This window comes from Grampus griseus (genome assembly GCF_964374135.1).
Source record: "Grampus griseus genome assembly, chromosome: 2".
In the NCBI taxonomy this organism is placed as follows: Eukaryota; Metazoa; Chordata; class Mammalia; order Artiodactyla; family Delphinidae; genus Grampus; species Grampus griseus.
Genome location: NC_139018.1, coordinates 108,333,053 through 108,351,399, shown reverse-complemented (window position 1 = coordinate 108,351,399; position 18,347 = coordinate 108,333,053). Strand labels below are relative to the sequence as shown.

The following is an 18,347-nucleotide window of genomic DNA, read 5'->3' as shown; positions in this document are numbered from 1 at the left end:
TTCTTGTTTTTTTTCAGTACGTGGGCCTCTCACTGTTGTGGCCTCTCCCGTTGCGGAGCACAGGCTCCAGACACGTAGGCTCAGTGGCCACGGCTCACGGGCCCAGCCGCTCTGCGGCGTGTGGGATCTTCCCTGACCGGGGCACGAACCCGTATCTGTTGCATCGGCAGGCGGACTCTCAACCACTGCGCCACCAGGGAAGCCCCATGTCTTTAAATTGGATCCTCACGGATGGCCTGCAAGGCATGTAGAGATAGTTTTTTCAGAAGGCTGAGGCTATTGATTGAATCTTTAGAAATAGAGACAGGAATAAAGCAGCCCTGAAAGGTTTCTGATTTTCAACTACAGGGTTAAGAAATGAACCCCCCAAGGTTGGCAACAGTGAACTATCTAGAAACGGGGGAAAAAGCTACTGGTATTCATGAAGTACCAGCTACATCCCTAGGAAAGGTATGTGTTGTCCAGGGAGAAATACAAAGAACAGAAATGGACATACACTGTATAGACCAGACCCTGAGATTCTGTTACCTTCTTTAATCTTCCTGACAATCCACATGGAGATAGTGGGGTTCCCGTGTTAGAGAGATCGAGGCTCAGCCAGGTCTGGTGCTTTGCCTGAGGAGCAGGGAATCAATCTGAGATCTGTCTGCTCTTTTCTCTACATCCAGGAAACAGGAGAGCTAGAAAAACACAAGACAGTCCTTGGTCTCCGCGAGTCCTGGCCATTCTGGGGAGAGAGTATTGGGGCTGAGTGCTTTAGGGTTTTGGAGGAGAGGGGATACCTGGGTTGGTAGAGGTGGGGAAGGGGCGCTCCAGGGGACTGAGTGAGCAAAGCTTGGAGGAGGTATGTTCACAGATTGCACCAGTCTGCAGTGGTGTTTTAAATGCCATGCTGGAGAGATCTGGCTTCTAGTCAGTTTTAATTTCTGAGCAAAAGCTACAGATACCTTGTAGCTCTCTGCTAGTCCAGGTCCACAGTCCCTTATCAGAAATCCCGGCACCAGATCTGTTTCGGAATTGATTCTGCCTGATTTTACAAAGGCAATATTGTCCCCCTCAAGACACCTGTCACAGGCCACACCGGGTACCAGCCTAAATCAGAAGGCTCTGGGATGGATCACAGCTCACAGGAGGGCATTCCATTTCTGCAGAAGTCCTTGCTATAGTCCACATAGAGGTCCAGGAGCTAGTCTTGCCCCCGAGAGGGACAGTTCGGGTGTAAGGAGATGAGATTCATGTTGGGTGGCTGCAGGAACTGCACTGGTCTAATGAAGCCCCATGTTCCATGGAGGCTGGTCTCTCTAGTAAGAACAGCGTAGACATAGCTGCCAGTGTCCTCACAAAAAGTCACCACACTCAGGGAAACCCAAAACCATGGATTCCCCACTGTTTCCTCCAGTCCAGATGCAGTTACCGTTCTGGGTCATCTTTACCAAAAGCAGCGTTGCCTGGTTCTGTATGTAGTTGCTATATTACCTTTGTCTGGTCTCCAGGGGAACAGGTTAACAGAAAATTAACTCATGCTGAAGGGAGAAGGCTTTGTAACCCTTTACCGACATGTGTATATACCATGTATTTGGTAACACCTCCAGCGGGGTGCGTCCCATAATCAGGTATTAATAGTTCTGCAGCAAAATGCATCTCATCAGTAGTAACACAAAGTGGGATAATTAAGATTAAACGAACCGCACATCAGCTCAGGTTAGGTTTTGTACCAGTTGAGTTACAGATAACCTTCCAGTGTTCAGAACATTTGGAGTTGGGCAGTATTTGGAAAGGGATCGTAGACCTGTTGCATTTCCCTCTGAAGAAATTCCTTGGAACCTGAAATAAGTGCAGGTCGCCTGCCTTACCACTAGAGGGCACCTGGGGTTACGATCATTTTGTCCAAGATCCTTGCTAACGGAGGTTTTCCTCACTTCAGCTTGCAGATGCCACTAAGTTACCCAACCTGAAAGAACTTCTCCAGTCCTCAGGAGACAAAGACACATGGGCCTGGGACCTGGTGAGCTGGATTTTATCCTCAAAGGTCCTGACAATCCACAGTGCAGGAAAGTCAGAGGTGAGACTTTGGTCTATAGGATCACAGATTCCTGGGCCTGGAGGGCTCTGGGACCTCTTTGTGCACCAGCATGACCTGGGAAGCTTATTGAAAATGCAGATTCCTGGACCTTGTGTCCCCAGAAATTCTGATTCTGTGTCTAGAGTGGGGCCCAGGAACTTGTACACTGGCACTACAAAGCTGTGTTCTCCCTCTTACCAGCGGGACCTTGAGCAGGTTACTGGGTGCATTTCAGTACCTCAGTTTCCTCATCTGTAAAATGGGGATAATAATAGTATACTTCCATCAGGGAACTGGCTGTGAGAATTAAATGAATTTTCTCACTTAGAACAATGCCTAAGGGCACATGCTAGGGGCTCAGTAAAAGTTGGGTATCAGAAGCACCCCAGGTACTTCTGGCAAGGGTGGACCAAACATTCCAGCTGTCAGGAAGCAAAGAGACAGAACGCGAAGTGGTGGAAATCCTCAGGCTCTGGGTTCAAATCCCATTCCCATCTATTATTGAGTCTTCTTTTCCCCATTTGTAAATTGAGAATATTAATAGTTACCTCAGAAGGGAGCTATAATAGAATGTGTCTCACCCGCAGTACAGTCTCTGGCACAGGCCAGATATTCCATAATTTGGCTTCCCTTGCTTGGCTGCGATCTTGCGGGGACGGGCTGGGATGACAAGGATCAGGGTGTAGGACAGGCACATCCCTGATCAGGTGTTCTTTCCTGTAAGCGGCAGCAGGAGTTTGTACTATTCCTCACTTAATCAGTTTTAATTTAAGAGCATTCAGTTTTATAAGTTCCTGCTAAAGACAGAAATCCTCCTTAAGTGGCGTAGAATTAGGCATCTCGTTTGTGGTGTCTAGGGACATCCTCCATCCATGTTGGATGGTAAGATAACATAAACAGCCCTGGAGAGGGAGTCAGGAGACCTGTATTCAGGTCGGGCTGGGCTGCTAACTCCTAGATGATCTCTGGGTTTCACTTTCGTCATCTGTTAAATTTAGATTTATTCATTCATTTACTCATTCCTCATAAGGGCATCAAGCGCCTACTGGAGTTGGGTGCTATTTGTAAAGTAGATAAGGCAGCTGCTCCTTGATTTTTGATTATCGTAGTGGAAATCCTCAGGCTCTGGGTTCAAATCCCAATCCCATCTGCTAAGTTCCATTAAAATATGGAGTGTTGGGACCCAGGATTATCAACTTTTTATTGTGCCCAAGTAAGGATATTGTCTACCATGTATCATTTTATAAAAGGATATTTTAATACAAAAAAAAAAGGATGGCCCTGACTTCAGAATAAAGGACAGTTCTTCCAAAGAAGGGATCATGGCAACCTTACATCAATGTAAATATATCTGTTAAATTGCCCTTATTTTTGTCATGTAATCACAACCCAGAGAAAACTTTAACACAGACTGGCTTTGGTCTGTGACGTACTGTTTGGAAATCTTGGAAATGGTGTGGTCTCTGCCCTGAAGAGGATTATTACCCTTTAGGAAGGAGCTTACCCTTCTGTATCAGTTAACTTTCATTGCATAACAAACCATCCCCCAAATCTACTGGCTTAAAACAACACTGATTGCTTCTCGTGATTCTGTGGGTTGGCTGGGTGGTTCTTATTGGTGGGGCTGGCTCGCCTGGGGCTGATCCAGGGTAGCCTCACTTGTGTGTGGGGGGCTTCAGCGGGGATGGCTGCTGTGGTTGGGGCCTTCCTCTACGAGGCTGTCATCCTATAGAAGGTTAGCAGGGCTTGTGAAGGGTTCCCAGCAGCAGACAAGGAAGGGCAAGCTCTTTTCAAGTCTCTGTTTGCCGTATGTTTACCAAGGGAAGTGACATGGCCAAGCCCAGATTTAAGGGGTGGAGAAATAGATTCCATCTCCTGATGAAATCTTGGTGGAATTCCACCTGCAAACTCGCATTGCAGAGGGGTGAGTGGACAGGGATGGGAGGAAAAAATGTTGTGGCCATTTCTGTAATTCATCATCACATCTTTCCACCTCCTAAGATTATTGTCAAGATGGAATGCAGGAAATAGATGTGAAAGTGTAATGAAAATTTGAAGTGATCTTTAGTTAGAAGGAGCAATTCATGCTTCTCAGGGAAAAATATTGTTAGAGGAAAGCAGCCTTGAGCTATAAGCTCTGGACTTGTTTATAAACTGATGTTTTTATTCCTGTGAAGCCAGTTCTTCTCATGAGCAGAGCCCATAGGCGTTAAGCCCAAGGCTTTAGGAGGCCATTTTGGCAGCACATTTAACCAACTTCCCAAATAAAACTTCAACTTCTTGCATGTTTTCAAGTTTGAAAAGATCCAAAAGCTGACTGGTGCCCCTCACACGCCTGTCCCCGTGCCGGACTTCCTGTTTGAAATTGAGTACTCCGACCCAGCCAACGCCAAATTTTATGAGACCAAAGGAGAACGAGACCTAATCTACGCCTTCCATGGGAGCCGCCTAGAAAACTTCCATTCCATCATCCACAATGGCCTGCACTGCCACCTGAACAAGGTGGGGCCCGAGGCTGCTGACATGGGGGGGGCTGTGTGTCAGGGCTGGTAGGGGTGAGGGTGGGTAGGCTCACTAAGGCCTTGCCACTCAAAGTGTGGTCTGCAGACCAGCAACAGCAGCGTTGCTCGGGAGCCTGTGAAAAGGCAGAATCCTGGGCCCCCCTGACCTTCTGCGTCAGAGCCTGCATTTTAACAAGATCTCCAGGTGACTCCTATACTGATTAATGTTTGAGAAGCATCGGTTTAAAGATGGTTCCCAGCCTTGGCTGCACATTTAGAGTCACTTGGGGAGCTATTAAAAATCCCAATGCCTGGCCGCATCCCCGACCAACGTGGGGCCCGGGCACCAGTGTGCTTTCAGAGCTCCCCAGGCGATCCCAGTGGGTGGCCAGCCCTCACTCCTCAGCATGATCCCTGGACCAGTGGCGTCCACATCACCTGGGAGCTTGTTGAACACGTGGACTCTCGGGCCCACCGCAGACTGCCTGATCAGAAATCACAATTTAACAAACTCCTAGGTGATTCGTATGCATGTTGAAGTTTGAGAAACACCTGCCTAGGGGACCCGCCAACAGAGTCAGCCCTTGGGGAAACAGGAGAGGAGCTCCCTCTTTGAGCACCTTTCCTTCCTTTGTCAGGAGTGTCAACCACCCCTTCTTTGTCAGCACTTATTTTGTCCCTCAGTGAGGCGAAGGAGGAAGAATACAGACAGGAGCCAGAAAGACCACCTTTGCAGCTCTGCAATCCTGGGGAAGTTTACTTAACCTCTCAGAGCTCCGGTGTCCTCATCTGTAAAATAGGATTCCATGACCCAAGTGCTGGTGCCCTGATAGGATTGAAACAGTTCATGTATGCAAAGGGCTCTTCCTGTACTTAAGTACCAAGGAAGCAGTGGCTGCTTTTAGAGGCTGACGGAGAGCGACTCTGGGGTGTCTGGAGGGCTGCAGCCTTTCCGCCAGTCGTCCCAGCATCTGCCTTGTCTGGGGAACTGGCTCCGCGAGCTGTGGGCTCAGTCGTGGCTGATGCAGCCCCGAGGCTGGAGAGGCTTTTCCAGCACGGCTGCCGCTGATTAGCACAGTTGGGTTTTGCGAGGATGATGGGCTTGTTTACAGCTGGCTCTCAGCTTATTATTATGGCCAGGCTACTGGAATCCAGGGGGCCTCTGCTTCACACCAGAGCCCACCTGGAGAAGTTGCCTGCAGATTCTAGTCTTGTAACCAAACCTTCACTTCAGTGCCTGAGGGAGTTGGCTGCTTAGAAGCATCTCATCATAGTCCTTTGGTGACGTGGATGCTCTTCTGGCTCCTCTGTCTGGGTTTTCAGTGAGGGGCTTGCTTGGGGGAGCCTACCTGCCAGTTGAAGCTCTGAGATTGTTTTTCTCGTAGGGATACCCCAAGTTTCCTGCTGTTGTGCTCTCCTGCTCATGGTTCTTGAGTCTAGGGAATGGCGTATACATGGCAGGCATAAGCAGAAATGGATGTGGGGTCAGATCAGAGGACATCCGTGTCCTTGGAGAAAGTCTGTGTTAACTTTTGAGACATGGGGACACTGTAACAAGGCCAAGGAAAGGCTTGTTTCATTTCCCCTACACTTCCCTTAATCGGCTTAGAGTTGTGGAAGCCTGGTGCCACTGACTAGGATGTTTCTCAGTTAGCAAGTAGAGGACATTCAGTGAGCTGTTTGAGGCCATTCATCATCTTAAGGTACTGACACCGTGGCCCAAGAATAGCATCTGGATTACAGCTCATGTCAAATTCCATCCACTGGTAGCAGTTACCTAGAATGTTGTGCTGAGAAGGATTCTGAGTCAGTATGAATGAGTGCCATGATTGATATTTTTATGTCGGCGTCACGGTTGATTATTGATGTCTACCATGGGCAAAGGATATGTTTGCTATGCCTGCTGTAGCCTCAGCTTGTAGGTATTTCACCTGAGATCCTTCTCTTTCACCTGGCATGCTTCCTCGTGGAGGACACCAAATTAGCATCACCACCAGGGACCTGCCTCCTAGAATTTTGGACATTTTCTTGGTCGACACCAACACAAAGAGCAAAACTTACCCTGCCCCTCATATAGGCCTGCCTCATTTGGTTACAGTTTCTGGCCTGAGAGATGCGTTTCTGTTCCAAGTAATGACTCCGATTACTTCCCTTAGTCACTCAGGTGTTACCCCCTCCCTGTACATAAGGGCATGACTTTGCTTCTGCAAGCCTGTCAGTGTAGCCATGCTTAACACATTCATGTAGCAGGAATGCCTGATACCCTACGACATCAGAACCTGTGACGGCATACCCACCCCTGTCTTGTGCCAGGTGTCCTGTGCGGTGCTCTATGTGCATCATCTCATTGAATCCTTGAGGAGACAGTGTTGTCACCGCTTTGCAGATGTAGAAACTGAGACCCAGAGAGTTTATATAACTTGCTAGCTTGTTAGAGGGATAGGCAGGATTCAAACTTGGGTCCGTTTGACTCTTATCCCTGTGGTTTTCTCACTCAGCCTTAAGCACTGGAACTACTAGTTTGCCAGGTTAGTTAGCCACACCCACAATCAGTTAAACTGTCGTCAGATAGGAATGTGTTTTGTAATAACCCTGTGACGATGTCATAGGATTATTTGATCTTATGCCTTTTGCTGGGGGAAAAAAAGAGGCTTGAAGATTGTGTTAACAACCTGTTGAAGAAAGACCTGTGTCATCTTGCTGTGCCAACTCTGCATTCACCCAGCCCTGTTTCTTTTCTGTTGATCTGCCATTTCAGACATCCTTGTTCGGGGAAGGGACCTACCTCACCAGTGACTTGAGCCTGGCTCTCATTTACAGCCCCCATGGCCATGGGTGGCAGCACAGCCTCCTGGGCCCCATCCTTAGCTGTGTGGCCGTGTGCGAGGTCATCGACCATCCAGACGTCAAGTGCCACACGAAGAAGAAGGGTGAGTGAGCACTTAGCCCAGACCTGTGCTGCAGGCCTCTGGGTGTCAGGCTTTTGCCTTTGGCCCAGCTGCTGGGTGGAGCACCCACTGCATGCCAAGGGATGTGCTGGGTTAACAGTGTAGGACAGGGCCTGCCTTCAGGCAGTGAGCAGTCTCCTTATGGACTGAACGCACAGTGGAAAAGGTATCACTGACTACAGGGCAGTGGGTAGGGAGTGCCAGCTGAGGGTGCTGATGAGGTCCACAGCGGCAGCTCAGAGGAAGGGGCAATCATGGTGGGTCCAAGTGCTCAAGGAAAACTTTGGGGTGGAGAAGATGAAAATGAGTGTGTGAGGCCAGAGCACAGTCTCACTGAAGGTAGAGACTGGATCTGATTCACTCTTGGGCACCTGGGGTCAGCAGGGAGTCTGGTACATACTTGACATTCAATAAACATTTGCTAAACTGAAGCTAAAGACTTGCGTCCACACGCTGTTCCTCCAGGCTGCTCTGCTGTGTGCTGGAGCCCCCAGAGGATGTGAGGGGCACCTGAGGCCATGGGGGTGAATCCTGGACTCTCTAGGGAGTGGATGAATACTGGGCCACCTCAGTCTGCTCTCCTGATATGTGCCTTAGATCTTTGCCCCGTGCCCCCTGCTGTTTTGCCCTCAAAGGCAGAGGTCATAGAACTGTCATTCTAGTCTCCAGAGCTGGCCTGTTGGTTCCACTGAGAAAAGGAGAATTGAGAAAACTGTCTGTTCCTGGCCTCTAATGTAAAACAATTGGAATCCTGAGGAATGGGCCCAGGTCTGACGCCACTCTCCCAAACCAGACAGCACGAATATTCGCTTTTGTAATTCTTAGGAAGTCTGCAAACCGTGACATTAAACATTAGGACAAAACCTTGCAACGTCTGCTGTCACGAAGCTTTGACCTTTTGTGGGTTTTTTTGTTTTGGTTCTTTCTGGTAAAGCTTTTCATGTTACTAAAAGGAAAGGTTTTGTTTTGTTTTTTGAAACAAGTCTTGGTACAAAAGGTGGAAGATAAGTGTTCTAAGAAACTCGAATCCAGAACCGTTAATTTAAAATGCTGTTAAAAAGTTTGTTTCAGATCAAGTCTTATTTCTAGTCCCAGATTATTTTTCTGTTATGGCCATCAATCTGCTTCTTCCCTCTGCTTTCCCAACTCAGTTTTTTCCCTCTTGTATCCCTTTTAGTTTCCTATCCCTTTTCCTCCTCCCGGTTGTCTGCTTGTCGGACTCTCCTATTTTTAAGTCCTGCTTCACGTACACACACAGCCCATTCCTCTGCCTCTCGGGGCTTCTCCACCCTCAGGACCAGGGTGCTTGACCCATTTCTTTTCATAGTTTGCTTCTGTTTTTATTGTATCTTCCCCCTGTAAAGTTGTGCTTTATCTCCTTATTTAGATTCCAGGGAGATAGATCGCAGAAGAGCGAGGATCAAGCACAGTGAAGGGGGAGACATCCCTCCAAAGTACTTTGTGGTCACCAATAACCAGCTCCTGCGAGTGAAGTACCTGCTGGTGTACTCACAGAAGCAGCCCAAGAGGTGAGAAGGATGGTCCCTGTGTGAGGTCCAGGAGAACAACTAAAGGCTGCATTCATAGTGTTGGGTTCTTAGTTATCAGCAGCTCCTCTCCCCCAGCCTTACACCTCAGCTATCTCCGCTTTATGTAAGGGGTAAGAAGTGAGGAATACAGGTCGAATAGAATCTGGTCCTGGCCCTAAGGGACTGTATATTCTAGTGAAGAAGAGCTTTGTTAACATAAATAACTTGAGGGACTGAATGAAGCCCAACTGTGAAGCCCCTTTGCCACTTGGGCTCCTGATCACGGTCTGAAACCCACTCACTGGCTTGCGCTGAGAGGCAGGGTGGTGCCAGGATCTGGCTGGGATTATGTGCCGTCCAGCTTGGTCACTTCCCAAGCTGGCTGTCGAACCACCACCTGCTCCTCTCTGGACCTGAGATGCTTCATCTTTATCTCTAAAATGAGAGTGTTGAATCCAACAGCAGATGAGGCCTTCCAGCGCCTAAGAACCTGAGAGCGGTGGATTCCTCATGCCGTCTCAGCATTGTGTTTTCGAGGGTATGGCAGGGCTCTCCAGGGTTGCGGGTCACTTTGAGATTTTGTCACACTGTTGGGGGTCCGTGGTAGAGTTTCTCATGGGGATGAGCAGCAGGTGAACAGGCAAGACAGGGAAAGGGTGATTGTTAATACTCTTGACTCCTACTCGTACACACCAGTGGCTTCTATGCTTCAGAATGCAGTATCTAGTAAAATCCTCCCTCCTTAAATCTGGGAAATACGTACCGGGTTCCTAAGTGTGGGGGACGTTATCCTTTGGTTTAAAATCATCCGGCTTTTTCAAGTTGAAAATTCCATTCCTTTCCCACTTCTTCCTGGAGTGTCTCTCTAGTGCACACTTGGATGGTTTAGATCCTCTCCCAGCGGGCAAAAGAGGATTTCCCCTGCTCAGAATAATACTTGTGCATGTCTGAGAGTGAAAAGACTTGCTGAATACCCTGCCACTTGCTGTCATCTGGTCAGACACCCTTAGTGAGATCATCCTTCTAGATACCAAAGTCTTGCTTAGGAAAAGACAGGTTATAAAAGGTACAAGAGGAGCTATAAAAGAAAAGATCAGGATGAGCTCATTGCATAGCTGTCTTTGTACATCTAGAAAAGATCTTCGTGGTGTTGGTCAGCGACAGACGTGTTAGCTGTAATTTGTCCGCGTGCTCCAGTGAGGCCCACCAACCACCTTTATACTCTTCTACTTGGTTCCCATGGTGACTCAAGTTCCCTCTTCATTTAATAGAATTCTACTTTTCATCTAAATCTGCCCGTATCTCTGTTCTTTCTGGTTTCTTTAGCCCAGCTGTGAGCATGATTTAGTTTTCAGTTGCTTAATTTTACTCATTCTATTATTCCTACCAATGAAGGGAAATAACTTTTGGAATAGGTAACCAGGTTGAGAAATTCTGGTGAAAGGCGTGTCAGCGCCAGGGCAAATAGCCCCAGATTTTTAAAAATTAATTAATTAATTTATTATTTATTTTTGGCTGCATCGGGTCTTTGTTGCTGTGTGCGGCTTTCTCTAGTTGCGGCGAGCAGGGGCTACTCTTCACTGTGGTGCGCGGGCTTCTCATTGCGGTGGCTTCTCTTGTTGCAGAGCTCGGGCTCTAGACACGCGGGCTTCAGTAGTTGTGGCTCACGGGTTCTAGAGCGCAGGCTCAGTAGTTGTGGCCCACGGGCTTAGTTGCTCCACGGCATGTGGGATCTTCCCGGACTAGGGCTCGAACCCGTGTCCCCTGCATTGGCAGGTGGATTCTTAACCACTGTGCCACCAGGGAAGCCCAGCCTCAGATTCTTTGAGCAAAGGAGCATGCACAAAGCTGCTTTTCATGGCTCATTCAGAGGATGAAATCGATCATTTCATCTTCTTTGAGCCAGAAGTTGTTGCATACACTTTAAAAAAATGTTTTTCTCTTTGTTCCAACATCAACTCTTTTTTCCCCCTGAAGCAGGGCTTCAAGCCAGCTCTCCTGGGTTTCCAGCCATTGGTTCACGGTCATGATATCCCTGTATCTGCTGCTGCTGCTCATAGTGAGTGTCATCAACTCCTCAGCTTTCCAACACTTTTGGAATCGCGAGAAGAGATGATCTTTCTGGGCCTGGTGTGGGGACCACCGCAACCACGTGCCTTATGATAACTTGTTCTGTCCCTCCCGGGCCTCACATCCAGCTAGGTCAAGCCTGGGGGCCAGTTGGGGACCACAGGACAATTTTTATATGCCATAAATGTATCAATTGCCTTTGATGATGCTCTCAGCCACACTCTAGTCAACGGAGGCTACTGGCCCCTCCCTCTTAGGTTTTGGGGGAGATTTCCTGTCTGCGCCTTCCTAAGTAGTCTTAGGGAGTTGTCTTTTTTGCCAGGGCCAAAGGAGAAAGTCCTGCTGCATTTAAAAACAAAGTGTCCAGGCTGTCAGTGGGGTGTTTACAATTGCTTCTGGCGGACGTTGGCCCTTCTCTAACGCCTTCTGGAAGGCGGAAATGTGTAGTGGGGACTATAAATCACTAGGCGGTTGCCTTGTTTTGACTTGAGATACCCGAGAGGAACAGTCATGTTTCCCATAAAAATCGGTGGGATTGGTTTGAATTCCATCAGCCTTTGTATGTGAGTGCAAAACACTTTCACAGTTTTCTCACATTAACAGAGAGCCTTCTGCTACAGCTGTAACCCCTCTGCCCCAACCATGGATGAGAAAGGAAGGAGTCAGAGAACCGATAGAAAACAAAGAGCAAATCAAGTCATCTTTTTCTAAAAATTACCAACTGCTGATTACAGCTGAAATGGAACCAAATGTTTGTTTTCTGATTTTTTTTTTTTTAAAGTAGCTGTTTGACAAATTAGTCTTTGTGAGCTGAGTAAAAGGGGAATTTCTAAACCTAGAGCACCATTTGGCCAGTGTCCACAGCCTCTTTCCTGGCCGTATTTTAGAGAGAAGGATTTGAGCTGTAGGCCTGCCTCCTGCTCTCCTTCTCACGAACCTGCCTTGATTGTGGCCTGTTAGCCACAGGTGCCACACTGCAGGCCTTCTGTGGGCAGCTGGCCTTTGAGATAGAGGCCTGCCTCGGTGTGCCACGGATGTGTGTGGGCTGAGCCTCCCTCACAGGGCCCGCAAGTCTCTGGGACTCAGCCTGGGCTTTAAATGTTCAGGAAAAGCCTCAGGCTGCTCAGAGAGCCCTGGTTCTACCTGCTGTATTCTCTGCCCCGTGTCAGCTGTCACGGAGCCCTATCTGATTTAGGGGGGAGATTTCTGTAAAGAATGTGGAAATTCACTTTTCTATAATTTGTGAGGTTGTGAAAAAGCCACTATCTTGGTTTTTACATTGAATATTGGCGCATTTCAGAGATAATAAAGGTATTTTCCTAATTTCCAAGTTGCCTTTGTGACTGCTTTCAGCCTCAGCACGAGGCTGCTGTGTATTCATTGTTGGGAAAAATTTTATCCGTCCTTGTTCGAGGTGGCCGTTTGCTGGAGAGTATATATCTCCAGGATATCTGTAGGCATTGGATTTATAGTTATTGATTTAGCAAATATGAGACCCTACTGTGTGCCAGGGACTAGAAGTAGGAGCAGAATCAGGTCAGACTGCCCCTGCCCTCACAGAGCTGACAGTCTAGCAAGGTAGGCAGATGGACAAACATCCTCAGAAGTGAAGTTGGCATTATACGGTATCATAAGGGAGTTTTGGAAGCTACTTGGCAAGGAATCTTAACATGGTCTGGGGTCAGGAAATATGGAGGTGACACCCTGGAGCCTGCAAGGCACCTTACATGTATTGATTTCTTTAATCCTCACGACAGATAAGAAAGTGAAGGCCCAGAGAGTTGAATAGGTTGCCCAAGGTTACATGGCTGGGAAGTGGCAGAGCTGGGGGTTGAACCTGGCTCAGTGTCAGTCTCGTAAGCATCATGCTCTTCAGCCCCACGGGGCACCCAGGAAAGGTGACGTTCAACTGAAACCTGAAAGACATTGGTATCAGGCTAAGAGGTGGAGGAAAAGCATTTCAGGCAGTGCGAACAGCGCAAAGACCTAGAGTTCTTTCTGGAGAAGGTGAAAGCAGGAGGGTCCTACAGGAAGAGGCTGTGGTGAGAAATGAGGCTGGAAAGGTGGGCAGGGAACAGATCATGAAAGACCTTAAAAGTGGTGGGCTGGGGAGAGCCATTAGATTTTAACCAAGGAAGTGATATCAGATTTGGTTTGCAGAAAAATCGCTCTGGCTGGTGGTTGGAGAATGGATTTAGGATTATTTTGAGGATTAAAAGAACTGACGGTTACAATAGCTCAGCACAGAGCAAGTAGCTGATTTGTTTCAGCTGCTATTATTATTATCGTTATTATTTGTTTCTAATGGCTCAGCAGAGGAGATAAGCATGCAAAGGAGACAGAGCAGTAATGCCCAGGGACCCTGGAACGGTGAAGTGTCACAGAAGCGAAAAACGAAGGCTTGGTGAGCACTGTCAAATGCTGCCAAGCAATCGAGATTATGCCTGAGAAGTTCTATGGGATTTACTGAGTTGGAGATCATTGGTGAACTTGGCCGGAGCAGTTTCCATAGAGTTCAGCATAGGGGATGTGAACAAAGTCCGACTGCACAGATGTGAAATGTGCACAGTTTCCTGGTGTTCTCAGGCAATATTTATTTAAAACCTAATCCCCTTTTTCTGAGTTTTCTGTCCCCTCCCAACCCCCCCCAAAAAAGAGGTTGTATAATACCTGATGTGACTGTGGGGCAGGCACTGGGCTTACGATGGGGACATGAGGATGGATGAAGAACGGTCCTGTCCTCCAGGAACTTCCAAGGCAGTGGGCTCCATGGGACACGTACATTTTGATATGAGGGAAGGAAATTCCTGGAGCCTAGAGGGTTGGAATGGACGGGAGGGAAGACTAGGACAGGGCCACACTATGACTTTCATGAGCCCTGGGCGCTTTTGCCTTCATGGGCCCCTTCCTCTAAAAAAAAAAAAAAAAAAAAATCTAAAATTATACTGTAGGGGGCTTCCCTGGTGGCACAGTGGTTAAGAATCCGCTGGCCAATGCAGGGGACACGGGTTCAAGCCCTGGTTCGGGAAGATCCCATGTGCCGCAGAGCAACTAAGCCCGTGTGCCACAACCACTGAAGCCCGTGTGCCTAGAGCCCGTGCTCTGCAACAAGAGAAGCCACCACAATGAGAATCCCGTGCACCGCAACGAAGAGTAGCCCCCGCTTGCTGCAACTAGAGGAAGCCTGCGCGCAGCAATGAAGACCCAAAAATAAGTAAATAAAATACATAAATTAAAATAAATAAATAAATAAAATTACACCGTAGGACTGTGTTAGTGTAAAGATGAATGTATTACTCTTATGTACTAAAATGTTTTCTACCACTTAAAAGCTCATTTTCCCCTTCTAATTTTATTGTTTTTAATTTTATTTATTTTTGGCTGTTGGGTCTTTGTTGTGTGTGGGGGCTTTCTCTAGTTGCGGCAAGGGGGGCTACTCTTTGTTGCCATGCATGGGCTTCTCATTGCAGTGGCTTCTCTAGGCACGGGCTCTAGGCACACGGGCTTCAGTAGTTGTGGCTTGCGGGCTCTAGAGCGCAGGCTCAGTAGTTGTGGTGCGTTGGGCTTAGTTGTTCCGCAGCATGTGGGATCTTCCCCGACCAGGGATTGAACCCGTGTCCCCTGCATTGGCGGGTGGATTTTTAACCACTGCGCTACCAGGAAGGTCCCCCACTTCTAATTTTAAAGGGAATTAAATCCTTTTCGTAACGGGGACTCTAGGCCCTGTGCCTACCATGAGTCGTGGACTAGGGTCATGGGGGATAGTATGAGATCCATGGGTACCTGGGAATGGAGAGGCAGGAAGGAGACAAACCCTGAAGACTCAGTTCTGTTTAGCACTGACGCCACATCTAAGGCGGATCCCCTAGGCCAACCAGCTCAGGAAAGGGCAAAATTGGGTTCTGAGGGTTGAGAGCTCAGGGGGCTCATGCTGCAAACGCTTTCATGGAGGAGGAAGCACCCGTCTCCTTGCTGACAAACCCGCTATGGGCCAAGAGCTTCCCCAGGCGGCTGATGGCAGACGAGACCAGATGGTGGTTCAGCTGGAGCCACCTCCCATCAGAGCCCCAGCTGCCTTGGTCTTGTCAAAGCAACCTCATCAGCCTTCTGTCACTGCTGCCACTGTCAGGGGGAGTAGTTTTGGGAGGTGGCAAATGGACCTCTCACAGGCTAGGTCCCTGCTTCTGAGAAGAGCTAAGAATCCAATGAGCTGTCAGTTTCCACCACGAAAGGAAGGATTTTACTCTGTAGGCTTTGGATTAGTGTATATGTGTATGTGAGAGAGATGTGGAATAGGGATGTGGTTCACTGTTGTTTCTTTTCATTTTTTTAAACACTGATTGTCTGCAGAACCAGTAGTGGGGGGGGGAGGTTGTGATTTTAAAAGCCCAATTCAGATATTTTTCTTTAGAACATGGCCCTATGCATCTGAGCCCATTCCTGCTGCTAAGCCAAGGAGGTTTGTACTGGCTTGGAATCAGCCATACTCACCCTCCCCGTTGCCATGGTGATTCTTAGTAGGGAGTGGGGCAGGAGCTGGATTCAGCTCCCCAGAAAAAAACCAGGACCACACCCCTCCCTAAGTCCCTTCCACAGCCCTCCACTCTCCTCCTCTCCACCCTGCCCCACCTCGTGAGTTTTCCATCTCTTGGCCTTTGTTTGTTTTGGCTTTTGTCAGTCTCTTTCCTCTGGACGAGTTACTGTTTGTTTCCAAACTGTCTGGGGCTGTGCACCGTGCAGACAGTGTCCTGGGCCGCCTCTAGCCCTGATCTGGTTAGAATAAGACCCTCTCCTTTGTGTGAATCTCCAGCCTGACATTTGGAGCATCCAAAATAAATCGTGACATTCTGAAGCGAGATGGAAACCACCATTCCCACCCACTCCTGCTGGCACTCTTACCACCTGGATAAAGTTTTTAGAAAATTTCCAGTATTCACTGTAGTGCCCACATAGTGGAGCCCTGAGAAGGAGAAGCAGCTTTTACTGAATACCTACTTTATACCAGCCACTGGGCTAGACTTTGCTTGTGTTAAAAATCTGGTGGTGAAGGTGATGTTTCAACTGCAAGCTGCCTGAGGTCAGGGCCTAGGTCATCTTTGTAAACCCAAGTATCTAAGACATGGTGGAAGTTCAAGAAAAGTTTGTTGACTGAATAAATGGAGGAAAGGATACAAGAAACTTCTTTGCCATAGTAGAGGGTAATGTCAGCAAAGGTGACTGAAGACAGACGAGAAAAAATTCACTGGCAAGCCAAAGAGGATGGGTGAGGGTTTCAGAGAATTTTGTGGACATTTATTGCTTGATTTCAGGGAGTCCCATTTGCTCTCTGTCACCAAAAGTACCTTTTGGGAGTAGAGTGGGGTGGGCAGAACAGAGTCTTTTAAAAGTTTCATTTGAAAGGCTCAGACTTAAAATGCAAATGGTCCTGAGAGATTAAACTGTTGATTTGATGCTTATTCATACAAACATGTGAAGGACTGATGAGGAAGCCTTTCTTTTTTATAAATTTATTTATTTATTTAGGCTGTGTTGGGTCTTCATTTCTGTGTGGGGGCTTTCTCTAGTTGCGGCGAGCGGGGGCCACTCTTCATCGCGGTGCGTGGGCCTCTCATTGTCACGGCCTCTCGTGTTGTGGAACACAAGCTCCAGACACGCAGGCTCAGTAGCTGTGGCTCACGGGCCCAGTTGCTCCGCGGCATGTGGGATCTCCCCAGACCAGGGCTTGAACCCGTGTCCCCTACATTGGTAGGCAGATTCTCAACCACTGCGCCACCAGGGAAGCCCAGGAATCCTTTCTTAAGAACAGGTTTTAGTAAGACTTGTGGAGCTGGGGGTGGTGGAGGGGGTGGGGGAGAGGTGAGAGAGGAAGAAATCACTGGAGATTCAAGGGTGAGAGGAGCTTTGACCATGTGAGGAGGTAGGCGGAGAGGGCTGGGGCCACTGGAGTCAGAGTTTGCTTGATACCCGATACCCCTTTGGCTCAGTGAAATAAGCTTGCGGTGCTGACAGGCCCTTCCAGCCCTGGCAACACTGGTCACTTCAGTCAAACTGCCTGCTAGTGGGACAAGAAGGAGACAAGGCCAGTCTGAATTCCTGGGAAGTATGGATTGCAGACCAGTTGAAAGGTGTAGTTTTTTTTTACTGTTCTTAAGCAAGTCCAGGCTATCCCAAATGGGTCCATAACACATTGTCTATCAGAGGTGTCTAGGGATTTAAAACTAGCACATCAATAATATTTTTAGAGGGCTTGAAGGTGCTTGAAAAGCATTTGTCATCTTAGTTTTTGACCCACTGATTTCCGTTGTTTGACATCTGTTGTTCTTGTCCCCTGTGGTCCGTATCACTCTACTGATACCTACCGCAGCTTCTCTGTGGGGAACCAACCTCTTTTCACTCTCACTGGATCTTGGTAAAGCTGACTGCCCCTCTCACCCACACACTCTAGGGGTGGACCAGTGGCTGAGGCCCTAGCCAGTCAGCAAGTTGCACCGCCCTACTTCCGCCTCAGTGATTGGTTCAGACGTGGGCATGTGACCCAGTCAGAGTCCACGGGAGGTTTGTTTTCGGGGGCTGCTGGGAAAGAGACTTGCCTTCCTCCTGATGACGTCTTGCTGCCTTGTGAAGCTTCAGACTGACACCAACACCGTGGAAAGTAGAGCCAAGAGAGGAAGAGGAAAAGAGTCATGATGATGATGTTTGAGTACTGAATGCAGTTGTGCCTAAAGCTAGGCCTTTCACTTAAGTGACCAATGAATCCACTTTTTAACAGAATTTAAATTGGATCTTGGGAATAAAAGGAGGGGGGAGTCCATAACTTATACCCATTATCATCCCCAGTGCTCCATTGTTTTTGGTGTAAACTTTTATTGAATATAGAAAGATGTGGTTTTCAGATGTGTGAGTCAGGATTGATGAATTTTTTTTTTTTTTTTTTTTGCTGTACGCGGGCCTCTCACTGTTGTGGCCTCTCCCATTGCGGAGCACAGGCTCCGGATGCGCAGGCTCAGTGGCCATGGCTCACGGGCCCAGCCGCTCCGCGGCACGTGGGATCTTCCCGGACTGGGGCACGAACCCATGTCCCCTGCATTGGCAGGCAGACTCTCAACCACTGCGCCACCAGGGAAGCCCAGGATTGATGAATTTTGACTGTCCTCACCCCTGGACTCTACCCACAAGGCATTCAAACCTGTGCAAAATGAGAATTGGGCAAATCACACACAAAAAACACCATGTTCTG

General features: G+C 48.2%; 1 protein-coding gene across 6 annotated transcripts in view; it reads left to right on the top strand.

Moving 5' to 3' along the window:
- Window positions 1–18,347, top strand: part of PARP16 (poly(ADP-ribose) polymerase family member 16) — a 40,705-nt gene that overhangs the window by 9,649 nt on the left and 12,709 nt on the right. The window contains exons 2-7 of one of the 6 annotated variants that reach the window (XM_082648721.1): window positions 1,925–2,062; window positions 4,358–4,564; window positions 7,322–7,493; window positions 8,899–9,040; window positions 11,021–11,099; window positions 11,714–12,435. In XM_082648721.1, coding sequence (XP_082504847.1) covers window positions 1,925–2,062; window positions 4,358–4,564; window positions 7,322–7,493; window positions 8,899–9,040; window positions 11,021–11,099; window positions 11,714–11,821 — 846 coding nt within the window. In that variant the 3' untranslated portion in view covers window positions 11,822–12,435. Of the gene's footprint in view, window positions 1–1,924; window positions 2,063–4,357; window positions 4,565–7,321; window positions 7,494–8,898; window positions 9,041–11,017; window positions 12,436–18,347 lie in introns of those variants that run through there. The other 5 variants (XM_082648720.1, XM_082648725.1, XM_082648723.1 and 2 more) reach the window with 5 other exon arrangements.